Genomic DNA, 18,189 nt, shown 5'->3' with positions numbered 1-18,189 from the left:
ATCACGCTTATCAATATTATCTCTGTATTGTTTTATTAAATTTTAGTATACTTGGGTTTGCCCTCTTAAAGTTACTGCTTATGCTGTATACAAAATACTTCCTGTAAACTAGGCTGAAAATAGCAATATCACATTATGCTCCCTGTAGTTGGTTTATTCAACATTAAAGCTGATGACAGAATCAGACAGCAGCTGAGTTCCAGGTCAACATTTGCTGCAGCTGAAATTCCCCACGCTCGACTATTAATCACCTGATATGTTGTTAACCCTCCATGTACAAAAACCTCACGCCACAAGTTTATTTCCATCTGCAGCTGGCGTCATCAACAAGGCCCAGGACCCCCACTGACTCTCAGACTCTGCTCCCTGCAGTACTCACGAGTTTTTCTTTCAGCTTCCTCTCTTCAAGATGAAAACAGGAACCACGGAGACACTTTGGAAATCAAACCACGTCAACACAAACCCTGGAGCGGGTTTTCAGGCTCTGATCTCTAACAACAGAATGAACGGATGATACACGGACCCTCGAGACTCTTCCTCGTGTCTTTAGTCTCGTGATGAAGTCATGAACACTGACCTGAACATCGGCGCTATCAGAGCACGAGGCTGCTGTTTGGCTCCTGTGGTCCGGGTTCTGGTTCTCCATCGTCCTGCAGTTCTCCGCTTTGACTGGTGGACCGTGTTGTCCTGGACTGAGTCTGGATTCTGGTCTCGGAGCTCTTCAGGCTGAGATACAGGATCCAGATCCAGACCTTTCCTTTCATACCCTGCATGTCTATATGTCTCCAACGGATCGGCCACAAAATGGCAAAAAACACTGTGTTCTCAAGTGGCATGTTTCCTCTCTGCAGAAAAAGACGACGGCTTGCAGGTATTGCACAATAATCAAGATGGCACCCGCTCACCCCCTGTACCGTCTGGGCGTCTGTTTTCAACACGGTGAGTAAGAAGTATGAATCTGGTATTATGTTTAAAGACCTGTACACAGTGAACACACCTGAGCATAAGTATAATGAGACTTAATTTGTTAAGCTATGAGTTGTTAGATGACACATAAGTAAACAACTAAGCTACTAAACTTCAAAATGGCGTATGCTTAAGAAAACAATGGTGACTGGTAGTTACAGCAGTAATAAAGGGGAGCAGAGATCCTTTTGTTGCCTTGAATGAATATTCAAGGAGTCTGTGGAGGGATTTTAGGTGGGACAACAAAAGGTGCTCAAAAAACTTCATAACCACACAGGCCAGGGTCTGTGGTCATTTAGTCCTGTCCTCCTTGTCCACCCCGCAGTTGTCGTCCTCTGATCGTGCCTCTGCCTCCAGTGCTTACTCTTTGTAGGAGCCTAAATGCAGTCTAATGATAAATAATTTTAATTTATGTGTTATGTAGAGGAAATGAAAGGAAATATTTACAGTATTTACAGGTTGATGCAGTTTATATACACAGTAATGCAAGTAGTTAATTGTGTAGTTATCTAAATGTGTGTGGATAATTTAGAGTGCATTTACATTACATTGGTAATATTTGGGGAATAGAGGACTGTTATCGCATTTTACCTTTTAACCGCATGCACCTTTAATTGCTTGTAATATTCTCATGAGAGTTTGTGAAATTTTCCTGAGTGGACAATCAGGCCAGCAGAGAGTGGAGCCACACAGTTTTTTGACCTCTATCTCTCCCTCTCCCTTTTTTTGTCGTTAATTAATCATTTTTATTTTCCGTAATATTCCTGTGCTGATGTTTTTGTTGCTAACTGAGTAAACGGATACATTTTTACAAGTGATCCTGTGGATTTATTGATGTGGATTTGGACGAAGGGAGAGGATAAAGCGTCAATCAAGGGCTTCATTCAAGGGAAACCTACACTCCTGTGGCCCTTAAAAAGTACCCAATCTCCTGAGAGAGCAGTAGACAGGTTGGCTCATTATCTCAGCATTTCTTCATCACAGGTTGTAGTGGTGGGTAGAGAGTGAATCATTGGATGTATTCCTGTCTGTGCTGTTCTGACAAATAGGATTTCTAGACCACATTTATTTCAAGTTCAAATTTCCGATTAATCATCCAGCCCTGCTTGTGGCCTTTGATGTTACTGGAACTACTTTAACACTTCTCTTAACCAAAGCAGTGTGTGTCAATACAGCCTCGTATCCATCACCATCTTTACTTTACAGTGTTCTTGGATCCCACTTTAAGGGCCTGTAGTCAGTCAGCCGACTGCAGGTGTGAAGCCATCTGCCCAAATCCTTCCATTTCCAATCAGCAGATACAGCCAGTGCCACATGTGAGCAAAAATCCCCTTGAAACAGCTGAGATTGGGCAGGACAAACAGAATAAGCAGCAGCCTTGCTTGTCCAATAAACAGGCTGTAAGCACAGTGGCAGACACACTAGATGGCGCCAGAGCCCACTCAGACATAACTTAGTGCCTCCTGACTGTATTTCACCATTTGAAATGGAAACTGCAGTCTCGTAACTTTTAACCTCTCTGGATGTTCGGTCAGAACAATGCAAAAATAAATAATAAGATCGCATCCCATCAAGTTAATGGGACAGTTCTCTGCACATTATGTCCCCTGCGTGTAAAGCAATAATGCAGCCAAAATTGTACTTGTAGGCCTATAGGATACGTGTACACAGAGAGAAGTCTTACTATGATTTTTCTGGTTCATGGGTTCACCATGCGGCCATATTATCCTAAATAACTTGTGTCCTCTATGCTACAGGGTTAAAATTTAGGTTAAAAAACCTAAATTACCTAATTGAGGTTAGGTAATTTAGGTTTCTTCTGGGATAGAGGACGTCTCTTACATACACACATATGAATATGTATATATATATATATATATATATATATTACATTTAACGGCAGCAAGCCAACTACTATGCCACTTACGATCATAGTGCGCAAAACCCAAGACAACGCTGGATCTATGACGATAGATATGATAATATCGTTTCACACAGGATTATTACTGTAGTAAGAGATGCACAGATTTGGGAGTCTCTGGTGCACATGGCTGGTGTTGCCGGGGTGGGTTTTGGTGCTCCTCCTTGGGGTTGGTTGACTTGGGATTGTAGGGTGATTGTTGATGCATCTTGATGCATTGTGTTTTTATTTTGCTGGGCAGGGTCTCTGAATGGCTGCTGGGCGTTTAGTTTGTGCATTGGAGTCCGGGGGAGGCATTTCCTCGTTGGCTTGGAGGGACCTGTTTGCGTCCCTGTTTTGCTTTGTTGGCCTCGGATCCATGCTTCCCCATTTCTCTGTCGGCCAGTTATTGGACCCCTCTGGATACTGAGGTATATAGTTAGTTTTCGGGATGTGCAGTGTGGGTGCGGGGCAGGGCTGTGCTCCGGTTTGTTCTGGGCTTGTGCCTGGAGTTCTCGGCCCTTGACGGCTGGGTGGGTTGGTGGTGGCATGCAGCTGAGCTGGTTGATTTAGCCTCGTTGCTGGTTTGGCTGGTGTTGCACGGCACAGTTGGTCCGGGCGCTGCTCTTCTGCGGGTTACGCCTCTTGCGTTCCGTCGGCATTGCATTGTCAACTGGCATTTGGATGGTCGTTTTTATTGTTATTTATTTATTTTTTGGGACGTCTGTTGGTTGGGTTGGGGTCGTGGTGCATCTGGGAGTCATATTTTGTTATTTATTTATTTAGTTGTCTTTCTCCCTCCCCTATTGGCTACTGGGGTTCTTGCCTGCCTGTTGCTGGGGTCGGTGTGGCACAGTCGTGGCGTCCCACTCTCACTAACAACTACATTCTTTAACAGGCTTATGCGCACACACATATACACACACACACACACATACAGACACATTCACACATTCATTTACTGATTTTTTAAAAGGTCTGACCTGCCGATTCTGATTTTATTTTTTATTTTACACAAACATTTTGTAACTATTTATTGGAAAAATCTAGGATTCCCATCAGCACCAGGGGGGGACATGTACCACCCTATCTGAGGGGTGTCCCCCCCATAAAAACCATCAACTAATATAATGATATATACTTAAAACAATTGTGCAAATAGTAAAACAATACAAACGCAAACAGGGCAATTAAAGTGCTTTTGAGTCCCCCCTCCCTTTGCCGCACAGTGGTTTGGTCCACTTCCGGCTTTCCAGGAGTCCGGTGGCAGAAAACCAGTTCAAAGCCGTCAGTAGTTGTGGAGCTCCAGTTATGTTAAGCAGGCTGGCAGCGCTGTTTTATGCACTTTTTCAGTGGATAAACTGATTATTTTGTCCTTAAGACAGATGATGCTGAGTCATTAATAAATAAATCACGACAAAAAGTTATGATAACTGATTATTTTTTTATGAGCCCTCTGTGTTATTATAACATCACCTAGCTTGTTGTTTAACACCTTATTGGATTGTAAGTCACCTTCTACAGCAAGAAATGCGCAGATTGATCAGCTGGGGACTGAAATAGGCCGTTTATTTTCGCTTCCTCCGCCCTGACCAGTGACTGGCACCGAGCAGGGTCAAATATCCAATTTTCTGCCGGACACATTGAACGTTACAAACACGCTGCATGGCGCCGTGTTTCCTGTGTGCACAGACAGTAACCTTATGTCACAGCCACACACACACACAGGCTAAATATCACACCATTTTAATGGTGTCAAGGAAGCATCTACACCAGGGTTGAGAAGCCGTCATTGAACAGGGGAGGGGGTCTACGCCACCACTTATCCCCCACTTACAATGCTGTCCTTTCATCACTTCCCAGGAAACTCAACAAACGTAACCTATTGACCTCAGGTGAAGATACCAACGATGGTCGTTCAGTCTTGGCCACAGGTAGTCTTAACGACTGTAACGACCGGCGTTACAGAAACAAGGAACACTAACGAACCAGCGGTATCGATGACCCGGGCCAACGACCCCACTGAGGTTAAATAGCTGAGTTTCCCTGCCAGTCAGTCAGAACTGAAGAAGTCCTTTGGATGAGGGACGAAACGTCTTCCAGTATCTTCAACCAAGTCCAGTTGCCCTTGATTTTTAACCTTCGTTGGATAACTATGACCTGGATGACTGAGAATCTTTATAGACGATTCCCTGACACCTCTTTCAAACCATCCATCTTCTTAAAATGTGCATCTGGTGATCCTGAAACGAGTGTCCTTTATCCTTCAGATGTAAGTAGACAGCAGAGTCTTGACCTGAGGAGTTGGCCCTTCTGTGTTGAGCCATGCATTTGTGTAGTGGTTGTTTAATTTCCCCAATATACAGGTCTGTGCATTCCTTACTGCATTGGACCGCATACACTAGATTGCTTTTCTTGTGTTTGGGTGTGCGGTCTCTTGGGTGGACCAGTACCTGTCTTAGTGTGTTCTTGGGTTTAAAAAACACAGGGATGTTGTATTTGTTGAAAATCCTCCTGAGTTTCTCTGATACTCCAGACACATATGAAATCACAATGTTGTTACGTTTGAACTTCTTCTCCTCATCCCCTGTAGTGTTGGTCTTCTTCCTGGATTTTCTGGCTGTTTTCACAAAGTTCCATTTAGGGTATCCACAGGCTATAAGTGCCCCTTCAGGTGGTTCTGTTCCTTCTCTCTGGCTTTTTCAGAGTCGCTACACCTTGTGCTCAAGGTCTTCATCTTACTCTAACAGGGAAAATACCTCTAACAGGTATTCTGCTGATACCTATTCAGAACCCCCCCCCCCCCCCCCCCCCCCCCCCCCCCCCCCCGAAGAAAACTGGACTCTGATGGTAACTTGTTTTAACAAACTAGATAAAAGGTAATGCCCTGGCAGTGGCAAATAGCTTTGGTTTAATATTTTAATATTTAAGTTGAGATTTACAAGCAATATTTTATTGCTACTGTGTAAAGGGAATACTGCTGGTAAAAAGCACCTTATTTGTTTAAAGTGTTTGCAAACCATTTGTTATTGCACTTTACTCGCACTGATTATAATTTTGTGCAATACACTTCTTTAGAATTCATTATTTTTGCGTATAATGCGATTAATCACAACAAATCATGTGATTAATCAGGATTATAAATTTTAATCGTTTCCCAACACTAAATAATAATTATAATAGGCTAATCAGAATAATAATTTACTCCTGCATCCTTTGCACTTAGCTCATCGCATCAGTCAATCTTTCTATATTGTTTTAGTTTTTTTGTTTATAGTGCGTATATATGTGTTCTCTATACTGTAGCCTGTGTCTGATTTTATTATTGTATTATTGGATGAGTAAGCACATCGTGAGCAATGTACAATCCAAATTCCTCAAAGAGTCAAATTCCTTGTATGTGTACACATACCTGGCAAATAAAGCTGATTCTGATTCATATTTTTCAGTTAGCTGTCCTAACCCTCCAAAATTATCACATGGTTTCATTTAAATAACCATTTTATCCAGTATTTTAAATAAAAAGCAAGGAGTAGATAAAAGTCTAAAAAATTAAAATTACATATCCCATTAATCTTCTCAAGACCCCTCTTCTTAATGACCCATAGAAGTGGTTTAACCCCTTGGTAAAAAAACCCATGGACTAAAACTTGTTACACCTCGAGCAACAGTAAAATACTGCTCACTCATTAATACATTCTTAATCAGTATTAAGAATCGAATTCCATAAAAGCTAGAAAGAATATTAGATCAGTCTAGGGCTGTTCCCTGACATAGTCGAATCAGAATGATCTTGACTTGGGGTTACACACGGTAGCTCCGCTTTAATCTAGAGAAGCTGTAGAGCTGCAATCTCTATTTATTATTCACTGTAACTTACACTGTACATTTACAGCTAAACTGAGGCTTATCGTTTTCATTCATACATTTTCTCTCTGTTCTGCTTGCCTGCCATTCACCGGTCTTGTGCCAAGTTGTGCCCACAACAATTAAATGCACATCGCAGGTCCTTTTAACTGTTTAAAAACAATATAATATTCTCTATGTGGGTCATCAATGGTGATAAATATTTTGAACGTCTCGCAAAGTGCACTCACAACTCGGCACATCATACTGCTGCTCTGTCTCTCTTCCTCTTCTACTACACCCTTTCCTATGATCTTCGGTCTGCCAGTGGAAAATTTTGAACATGTAAACTTAAGGCTGCTTTGCCTGAAAATCGTTTAAGAGAGGTAGGTTGAAAAGCAGTAGGGAAGTTGGGACCAAGTGACCTACAGAGATGCCAAAGGTGAGGATGCTTTTGATTTGTAAATCAGTTAATTCCCATGCTTAGCATAACACGTGCAAGTCATCTAAGGTAATTTACATACCTCAGGAGCTTAAATATGCTATAAAATAGCAAGCTCTGATCTTGACTAAACTCATTGTCATTGTGTCATCGTGGTTTCTGATGTTGGAAGGATGCCGAGGACATTGACCTGCAAAGATGTTTACTGTGAGTATGTCTGAAAGCGAATGTGAGATCTAATGAATAAGAAAATTTGAGCTATTGAAGTATTTTTGACTGAATGCACACATCTCGCGTTTATGTCTTCTTTGTGAAAACTTTGCAGCAGACTTTGTCAGGTCACATGAATAAATATATGATTTTTGGTATTTATTAAATAATGTATTGTTGGATGGATGATGTGAAACACATGTCAGAATGTTTCTGATTGAGTAATCCTTTTCATTTTAAAGGTGTTTTCTTCCTGTTATGGCTCGTCCCTGACTTCACAGGTAATATCCAGCTGATTCATTTATGTTCTCAATATATTGTTGCTTTAGTGTTTTACAAACATTATTTTTAAACACATCTGTTAATTGCAATGAAATGTAATTGATATATGTTATATCAGTTCCCTGTACCACACATATAAATTTTGCTAGGGTTGTTAGCATTTCTAATGGAAGTACTGCTGCTATACTAAAATGGTTAAAATAAAAGGACTGCAGATTTACCAGATTATCCTGAGTAACGGTGACATTGTTGTTAAAAAGATGAAATACTGTTTTAGTGTTTCCATTTGCCTCCACTGTAGTGGGGCAGCTTTGAGACGTGCATTGCAGAACTCATTCTGTTTTCTGGTCATGTCCAAAGTTAATACATTTCTTGAAGGATGTGTCTGGTTCCCTTTAAGAAGTGCTCTGTTATGATATTACAAATGACATGATAAAATGTAAAATTGCTTTAAAATTGTACTGCATTGTATGAGATAAAGTAAAATAAGTAAAGGTACTTTACTGTTACATACACATAATGTACATGTTGTGAAATTCATTCTCTGCATTTAATCCATCCCTCAAGGGAGCAGTGGGCAGTATGCAGTGTCTGGGGACCAACTCCAGATCTTAATCTGTGTCTGGTCAATGGCACTGACTGAAGAACATAGGCGTTGCTAGACCCATTTTACTGGGGCATGTGCCCCTGTATCCATGCCCCTGTCGAGACCCCTTGGTGTCGTTTTTGAACTTGTAGGGCTCCGCCGTCAAGTCAGCAATAATATATATGCAACGTCCGGTTACACTTTCAAAATAAAACTACTGGTTGATGTGAAACGGCACGTTGTTACGATATAAAACATTGCAAAAAAAGGAGTCAATGTTGAAAGCGAGTGTTTTCAACATTGGTGAGAGGACTATCCTTCAGTGCACAAGAAGAGAAAATAACTTAATGAGAGTGAGGTCAGGTAAATTTGTTTTCTCTCCTCGGAAAGTCTAATGTGAGCAGGTTCATGTATAGCTGCAGTGAATCTCTGTCTTGCTAACCCAGCTGAGCAGCTCAACTAGGTCTGTTTTGGTCTTGGTTTCTTGCCAGTCCTCAACCGGATCTTATTGCATTCCTGCAGCAACATTAGTGGAACCAGTCCAGACAAGACACGGATGTGATGGCACTCCTCAAAGGCCCACATCATTTTAAAACGAGACAATAATTATCTGTCTCTCAGTGAAGGTTAAGTTACAACTCTGGACTAATGCAATATGGAAAGCATTGGATTTACATTGGTTATTAAATGTTTTATCAGCAGGGCAGACTGGGCAATATGGGTGTACATCTTTCAGTAGATAATAAACATCACGTAGTCATGTCAAAGTCTAAATACTATTTTCCTTTTGAAAATGTATTAAAGGAAACAAGGGGAGCCAGTTTGAATGGGCCTGATGCAGCTGATAACATTAATATCTTGCAAGTATTGATATTTATAATTTACAGGGGCTCTGCGGAAAGTTGTCTGTAGAGTAGATGCTGGATCATAAACCAGTACAAGCACAGCTGATCCAAATCCAGTACTAGCATAGACCCAGTACAAACGTTTTTAGAAGGTCACACAGACCCAGGTGAAATACAGGCAGCCTCAGCCAGTAAAAGCAAAGGCAGAGGTCTACAGGCAGCTTAGACCCTAATGGAGGATTGAGTTAGTGTTCAGAGGTCCAGTCAAATCATTGGTGGTATTTTCAAGAAGAGGTTTCGATTCAGGTTTTAAAGGAGAGGTGAGAGCACTGCAGTGTCAGGTGTGCAGCAATGGCAAATTGTTTACACTGCTCACAAATCAGGTAGGAGGGCCCCATAGCAGAATTTTTCTTAGGTGGTACCATAGGTGTGTGTGCTTATGCTCTGGCCAAAGCCCTTTCTGACATAACAATGCCAATATTAATGGGCTAAGCTAGTGAGGCACATACTAACACATTTTATTCACTTCAATCAAAAATATATATATATTTACATGGGGGAATGAGGAGTTCTTTGCCCCAGTAGAGCTTTATGTCTAGCAACGCCCCTGCTAAAGAACCTAACATGTTTTTGATGCTGAAGTTCAAAGTATACGTTCAAAATAAGCTAACGTTTTGTTTGTTTTTTGTTTTATTTTTGTCATCACCAAGCTACCTCTTTGCCAAATATTGCGCCCAGTGGAACAGCAACTCAGTCATCGACAGCTTCTGGTGGTTACGCTTCAACAGCAATTGATGGGAATAGAGACTCATACTTTGAAGATGGATCTTGCACCCATACTGAATTTGGACCAAGCCACTGGTGGAGTTTGCTCCTGCCGGCCGTGTACAGGATTGAATCAGTTAGCATTACCAACAGAGATATTTTAGCTGAAAGGATCAATAATGCCATGATACTCATTGGGAATTCCCTGGAGAACAACGGCAACAACAACCCAAGGTAATCCAGGAGAGTATTACAATTGTGTTTTTTAAAGAAGGTTCCACCTTTTATACTCTTACATTGTTAGATGTCACCAGTCTGATGTTCAGTGCATTGTAGAAAGTATTGTGAGCTGTAATTCACCAATTTACTACATTAGTTGCAGTTAATGACATTCTGAACTTGCATTGAGCCTACTGGTCAAATTAACAAAATGTATCCCTAGAAATGATATTAAATGATATAGAGTCCTTGGCTGGAAACACCCAAGCTTTCATTTTTATGGTTGCACAGTCACTCTGCCTTTTTAGCACCAGTTTATCATTGTGACACTGTTGTTGCTGCAGAGGAACAGTAATATTTGAGGATCTCACTAAATATACTTCTCAATTATTCTACTATTCTATTCTTCTAGCATTCAGTTATTATGCTCCGTATGTTTGGAACAAATAGATAACTGCAGATTTGCTGAAACAATCAGTTCATTTAAATTAAGACTGAAGACTTTTCTTTTTACCATTGCTTTTAATTAAATATTTAAGATTTTTCTTTTTATTGATAACTTACACTGCACTGTAACTTTTACTGTCCTGTTTTCTTTTTCTTTGTTTTTAGCTTTTTATCATTGCTTTTTTCTATTTAACTCTTTAACTGTAACTTTTATTATATTTTATGTTGCTTTTAAACTTTTTTATATTTCCCTGTTGCTTTTATGTTTTATGTAAAGCACTTTGAATTACCTTGTTGTTAAAATGTGCTATACAAATAAACTTGCCTTACTTTTCCAGTTGAGAATGTGGGTGAAATGAGGTTTCATCTTTCAGTGATGACTGGTTTTATTCAAGGATATATATATAATTAATTCCAGTTCATTACAACCAAGAGTATGTAGTTCAGGCAAACATGGCTAGCTGTTAAATTGAGATTGAAAAAACAATCTCACCACAAGATCCAATTTGTAGCTTTTCTGAAGCATTGGCATGGCACTGTAAAGATTATCATGTTTTAAACAACTGCCTGGGTAAGCCAACCTTTTGGGAAAGGCATTTCTGATGAAACCTTTAGTTTAACCTCCAAAAGGCGGTCAGAGTAATCTGTTGGTTTGTTTACAATTGATCATCTGACTGCTGCCGTTCCTTTACTCATCAAACGTTATGCACTTTATGTTCCAAATTTTTTTTAGTAAACCAGAATTAACCTTTAATTTCTGTCTCTGTCTATTTCTCAGATGTGCTGTTATTCCCTCCATTCCAGCTGGAGCTACTAGATCCTTCAACTGTGGAGGCATGATTGGTCGGTTGGTCAATGTGGTTCTCAATGGCACAGACCCTGGAGGTGCATTGACATTGTGTGAGGTGCAAGTGTTTGGAGGTTAGTCAATCAAAACTTGACATGGTGGATGATATGTGTGATTTTAAGCGTTAGTACACAATTTGGAAAATAGCCAACTCAATTCAAAAACCGAGGGAAAGTGTTGCTGTCTGTATTTTTGCTGCAGCTTCTTCAGTCTAGATGTACTGTTGCTCTCATTTTCCAGAACTGGCTGCTCCTTCTCCTTCCTTCAGAGCGGTGGTGATGGGTAGGGGCATAGCAGTGGTGGAAAGCAAGCTGTGTTGGTCAGATGCCCTGTTATATTGCAGAGAGTTCTACTGGGACCTGCTTAGCATACGCAGTGAGGAGGAGCAGAGGGAGGTGGAAACGGTGCTGAGAACCGCCTCCTTCCCCCTCACCGACCATGTTTGGTTGGGACTCCGAAGGTACTCTGTCTAATAAGGAGGTCCATTTCACCAAGGGTAGATGTTACTCTAGTCAATTTAAGAAGCTTTTACTTAATTACTTTCTGGAATATCATTTTAAAAATCATATATTTTCTCCTTCACCAAAGTCAGCTCCTATTGATGTTGCAATTAAATTCACATCAAATATAATAATAATAATAATCTTTATTTGTAGAGCACTTTTCAAAAACAAGTTACAAAGTGCTTTAACAAGTGTAAAGACAATAATACCCAAATATGTATTAATAATGTTGCTAGGACTGCATAGGATGGAAAGTAGGCATGATAAAAATGAAAATACTTAGTATACAAATATTATCACTAAGTATTGCATCAATTTAATTTTATAAAGTCAAATTATGGCATATAATGTCAAAATTACGAGATAGACACAAATGTTTTTGAGACTAAATCAAAATTATGACTGAATTAGACTTATGAATTAGTGTAAATCATAATGTTTACTTACCCTTGATTTGTAATTGGACAGAATTATGAGATAATTTATTTTCATCATGCTTCAAAAATGTAACTATCTCTTATTTTTTATTTAGTATGAGTATTCTTTACTTTTGTCATTCATAACTTACAATGTTGGACAACTATTAAGCCATTTTTTGTGAGCGGTTAATCAGTGAGGATTGTTTGTGCAAAAAAATCTTTTCTATTTTTGTTTAAACTTCAGTCTTTCAGACCTTTGAAGAGGCTTTGACTTTAGCGAGGATCACTTTTTAAAGTGTTCATTAGTAACTTTCACTGAGTAAATTGTAAAGATGTATTTGAATTATTTGATATAAGTTTTACTATTTCATTGTGGTACTCTTTCCACCACTGCATTCCTCTAACACTATTGTAAGACTTATTATTATTATTACTGCACTGTTAATTGTGTGGTGTTGTTTTTTACCTTGTGACAAGGTGCCTCACTATTAGGAAGAAACCATCTTTGCAAGGGAGTAGCTGCTATATTTTACAGTTTCCACTGTTCATGGCCACTGCATTTCACATCCAAAGGTCTTTTTGTTACAGCTGCTGATATTCTGTACACTAAACCTAGCTGGGTTGATGAGCGCACAAACAAAGGTTACTATATCTGGGGTTACCACATCGTAACCTTCCTTCCAGCTCACACAGGCTGAGCCATCTACTGGACTCTATGGGTTCAGTGGGTGGAGCCCGATCACTGTCCGCCCTGGTCATGACAAGCCAAAGTCTACCACACCAACCTGGTTGGCCACAGCCCCAACCACTACAAGTTACAGGCCAGTGCGCCACCCTTGAGAAGGTTGCTGGACCGATGGGGCTTTGGCCTATAGAGTCCAGTAGAGGGCGGAGCCTGCATGAGACAGAACAGGATGCTTGCATGATTTTTATTTTAACATCAGGTACCTGATGGGTGGAACGTGGTTTTGGATGTCTGGTGATTCTATGAACTACACCAACTGGGAGACAACTTCCGTCTGGCAAATCACCAGTCCCTGTGGCAGCATTGACACCAGCGGCTGGACAGATCTTCCATGTCAAGCTCAGCTTTACTTCATCTGTTTCACAGGTGAGGATCCAGTCTATGTTACTGGGCCAACGTTCTTGAATCAAACAAGTGTGGAGTTCAAATGAAAGCTGTTTACTTCTGACAAGAATTGTGAGACCATTTGTGAAATTATCATTTTAATAACACTACAAAAATGACAGCAATCAACAATGATATAAACTACATAACACTCATATTACATTCTAGTTTTCCACCGTTTTTTTTGTCCCACCCAATATATACTATGGGTAAAAAATGAAGGATGATTTTCCAGTTATTCTATAACAGGCAGACATATTATTTCATTAGATCTCTTTGTGTGTGTGTGTTTATACAACTTTTTCCACATATGCAGGCGTAATCTCCAACACATGTAAACACACTTTGATTTGTAAAATTAATGGATTTATCCTTCTATTGTCAAATAGGACAATCAGAGTGTTCAAACTACAGGAGAGAACAGATGTAATAGTATTCTGTGTTTTCTGACACCAATTAATAATCTGTGTATTTTCCTCCCTGACAGTTTCTTAGTCTGACCTTTCACCCCTTGTTTCTTCACAGACATTCAGAGGGATATAAAAAGAGTGACGTACTTCAGTACCACCAGACCAGACCAAACACAGCTATGAAGCTTCACTCAGTTCACTTGTCTTCAGTGCCATGTCTGTGGATTGTTCCTAGCAAATGTACATTTGAATTGTTGTTGTTTTTCCATTGTAAAAAATATTTCTCGGACCTCATACAAATCCTAACTATTTTACAAATGAGCAGACTTTAATCTAGATGGTGAAATTAACTGATAAAATGTCCTGTTTAATTTATTGGATAAGGCAAAGTTTGCTAAACAGTCGTTTTAGAACTTTTGCAGTAAATAGTTTTTCATTTTGTTCAAATAATAGCTGAAAAAATATAATTTTGTCCTAAAATCTAGTTTGTTTAAAATACATTCATGTCACTTTCTCTTCTTTCTGTCTCTTCCTCACAACTCTATTCTAAATTCACTTTCAAAATATTAAATCAATTTATCAAAATGTATTTTTTTTATAACAAACCATGGCTTATGGCTTTTGAGTCCTTTCCATTTATACGTAACATTTACATATTTAAGTGTGTTTCTGACTACTACTGTAGATATAGCTTAATATTTCACAATCATTTTACAATAGCCCTGGATAAAGCTAAATCTGTAAAGTGGTGGTTGGCTCTTCCTTTGTAGCTGGCAGGTGGAATTAACTCCCTAAAAGAGTTATTATGGCAGTTTTAACATTTTCTTTCAAACATTACCAATATTCATACTAGTCATCTGTCAATGACTTAAATAAACGCATATCTCTATCATATCTACTTATTCTTACATATTATTCTGTCTTGTTGCCTATTAATTTAACATCAAACTAAAAATTGGCTTCACTCCAACAAGGCTGGTTGGAAACCTGGGTATCATGATTGATGACCAACTGTCATTTTTGGACCATGTTGCTGCCATGTTCCGTTTTGCTCTATACAACATCAGAAAAATCAGGTCCTACCTATCTCAGTACACAGCTTCTGGAACAGCCCATGATTATCTGTTATCTTTCGACTCCAAGTGGTTCAGAGCACTGCAGCCCGTCTGGTTTTCGATCAGCTTAAAAGGGCTCATGTCAGTCAACTACTCAGTGACCTCCACTGGCTACCTGTCGCCTCCCGAATCACATATACATTTACTCATTTGGCAGATGCTTTTATCCAAAATGACTTACATTTAAGGAACAACCTACAAGCATCAACAAAGCATCAAATACAGCACGAGAACTACAGCTGACAATACATACTAGTAAGTGCAGCAATAAATACTAGTAAGAGCTAATAGCACATATTGCATCAATGGGGTAAATACCTAGGGAAGAAAGTAAGAGTCAACAAAAAGTGCAATCAATACAGGATAATTGTAAGGGGATGGAAGAAGAGCACAGGAAGTGCATGTTAGAGGTTAGGAGTTAGAGGTATTATAAGAGAAAGTGTTGTCGGAAGAGATGAGTTTTCAAGAGCTTCTTGAAGTCAGAGAGGGACGCCCCTGCTCTGATGGCGTGTGGTAGCTCGTTCCACCATCATGGTGTCACAGATGAGAACAGCCGGGACTGAGATTGCTTTGTGTGTAACAGAGATGCTAACAAGTCTTTCAGCTAGAGTCCAAGTCAAGTCTCAAGTCTCTGAGCTTGAGTCTAAGTCAAGTCTCAAGTCTCTTGTGGTTATAACGAATGTTGTATCTCCTGCTGCGTTCAATCCAAGTTGCTTATAAAACTGCATAGTACATACGGATTTCTGTAGCTGTAACCGGTTTTTCACTTACAGAGCACAACCATGTAATGTGCAATGCAATTAATGATAGCTTATTAAATACTGTAAGTCAACACCAACTGCAGGCTCTTAAACCAGTGTAATGTTAACTAAATAAAACTGTAACGTTGCATGATCAACAATAAACCTATAACCTTTTTTTCATTACAGAGCACAACCATGTAGCCTAATGTACAATGCGTCTACAATTAATGACAGCTTATAAACTACTGTAAGTCAACAAACCCTGTTGACTCTCAAACCCGGTGTAATGTTAACTAAATAAAACTGTAAAGTTACATAGCGCGCAGCTGATATTACGTGTTACGTAGGCAGATTATAGGTAACGCAGGGATGGGAATAACAGGAAGCTCATCAGACATTTCCTAAAAATAAACATTGTTCACGAGTCCCGCACCTCGAGTCCGAGTCGAGTCTGAAGTCTTTTGAGGACGAGTCTCAAGTCGAGTCTGAAGTCACTGTTTGTGCGACTTAAGTCGGACTCAAGTCCGAGTCTCATACTCGAGTCCCCATCCCTCGTGTGTGGGGATTACAAAGCCAGGCGGCGTTCGTTGGAGCAGCGTAGTGGCCAAGAAGGAACGTAAACTTGTATTATGGAGTTTAGGTAGATGGGTGCAGACCCAGTAGTCACTCTGTATGCAAGCATTAGTGACTTCAATCAATCAATCAATCAAATTCATGTCACTAATTGCAAACAGAGTGACAACTAGATCCGCACCCATCTACCTAAACTCTCTAATACCAATGGCCACTGTACTCCTCCAACGAACGCAATCTGGCTTGTGTAAGATTTTCCACTGCCCCTTACACTTTCATTTTCTCCCCAGTCAACATGTCAGCAGAGTCAGTTATTTTTTGCAAGTTGGGAGGCCAAGCTAACAAGCAGAAAACTGTTATCTTTAGTAAAGTTTAGTAGAGCGTTAGCTCATTATATAGTTCACCAGAAAAACCAGAAGAAGAAGTCAATAATTTGTCAAAGTTTAACAAACACACCTTAAAATGTTGTTCCTAACTTTGAAAAAGGTTTCTTGGCAAAGCTTTGAATTCGCCAGTGCACAAAAAAGCATCTTCCATTGGCACCATATTGGCTACTGTATATTTACTTTATCACTGTTTACCCCGAATTGATGTGATGCTTCGATTGGAGGAGCCTGATTGGACTGTTTCACTGTCCCAATCCCACAGTCGAATCTTCGCAGAGGCTAAACAAGGGTCATGCCATTTTGGTTATCTGGGGGCTGTGCGCTCTCCAGAAGTTGCAGTCTCTTCTCCCTCTGGCACACTTGCGCATAAAATAGCAAGCTCTGATCTTTGGACTGAGGACATTGACTTGCAAAGCTGTTTACTGTGAGTATGTTTGAAAGCAAATATGAGATCTAATGACTAAGAAAATCTGAGCTATTGAAGTATTTGTTGGACTGAATGAACCAGTCTTACCTTGTTTACTTATTGCTAAATTTGATTACTTTAGTATTCAAGGCTGTTGACAGTGCAACATTGACAAAACTTAGACTTGACAATCTTAAAGAAAATATATAATCAGCGAGGGAGGTAGAAGGCCAATTAAACCTCCATTCAATCTCCTTCTGCTCTGTGATTACACTGTGTGTTTCAATGCAGCTGAATTTACAGGTAAACCATTTTTTCTCTCTATTAGATAGAGAACCAGAAAAGTCTGGATAAATATAATATAATATACACAGTTTTGGAAAAAAGGTAATTTGAGAGATATAGCGTATGACTGAACTGTGATACAAAAATATCTCCCCAAATTCCCACAAGCAATGATATAAAGTCACTTGATAAAGTCAGGAATATTAGGATTCCTTTTATTTAACTTCACAGGGGTTTTGTACGTTGTCATTGTCCAATTAGGTTATATTAAATTAATCTCAGTCCAATATTAATGGTTTGTGTTTGTGCCTTATAACATATATTAACATTTTATACACCATTCATCCTTTAAGACAGCTTTTCACAAACTTTTTAGGCTACGCACCCCCTTCTACATCTTGACTGGGTTGCTGCATCCCCGAACCCCCTTTCTCTCTGGGTTTGCTTAGGCCTATATCTATATCTATAGATATTAGGGCTGTAACGGTTCTGAAACCAAGACCGAAATCGGAGGGCATGGACCAAGATATGAACCGAACCTGGCTCAAAAATCGAGGTCTGAATCGAATCGTGGATTTGGTGTATAGTTACACCCCTAATAGATATCTGTATCTATATATATATATATATACACATATATATTTAGTTTTTTTTACTTATTTATTTGCTCAATGTCGCGCCCACAGCACAGATTGGTTACACGTAGGAAATCAAGTATCATGTAGCCTATCAATACTTTGCTCTGGATAGCAGCGGAGCTGTGTTGAAGTGAAGGCAGCCGACATTACTGAAGGTGCAATAAACATCAAGATCTGATCATCTGTCTTCTCTGTCTTTTCACTGAAGCTCTACATCGCGACTTAAC

General features: G+C 39.6%; 1 protein-coding gene across 1 annotated transcript; it reads left to right on the top strand.

The window, feature by feature from the left end:
• The first annotated feature begins 890 nt into the window (after positions 1-890).
• On the top strand, positions 891-14,104 carry LOC123974309. Its single transcript, XM_046054925.1, has 6 exons — positions 891-939; positions 9,788-10,076; positions 11,287-11,429; positions 11,596-11,815; positions 13,222-13,388; positions 13,932-14,104. The coding sequence occupies exons 1-6, from the start codon at positions 891-893 to the stop codon at positions 13,997-13,999; spliced, it is 936 nt and encodes a 311-aa protein (XP_045910881.1). The 3' UTR covers positions 14,000-14,104.
• The last annotated feature ends 4,085 nt before the right edge of the window (positions 14,105-18,189 follow it).

This window comes from Micropterus dolomieu, linkage group LG01 (assembly GCF_021292245.1).
Source record: "Micropterus dolomieu isolate WLL.071019.BEF.003 ecotype Adirondacks linkage group LG01, ASM2129224v1, whole genome shotgun sequence".
In the NCBI taxonomy this organism is placed as follows: domain Eukaryota; kingdom Metazoa; phylum Chordata; class Actinopteri; order Centrarchiformes; family Centrarchidae; genus Micropterus; species Micropterus dolomieu.
This window is presented reverse-complemented; position numbering and strand designations above follow the sequence as displayed.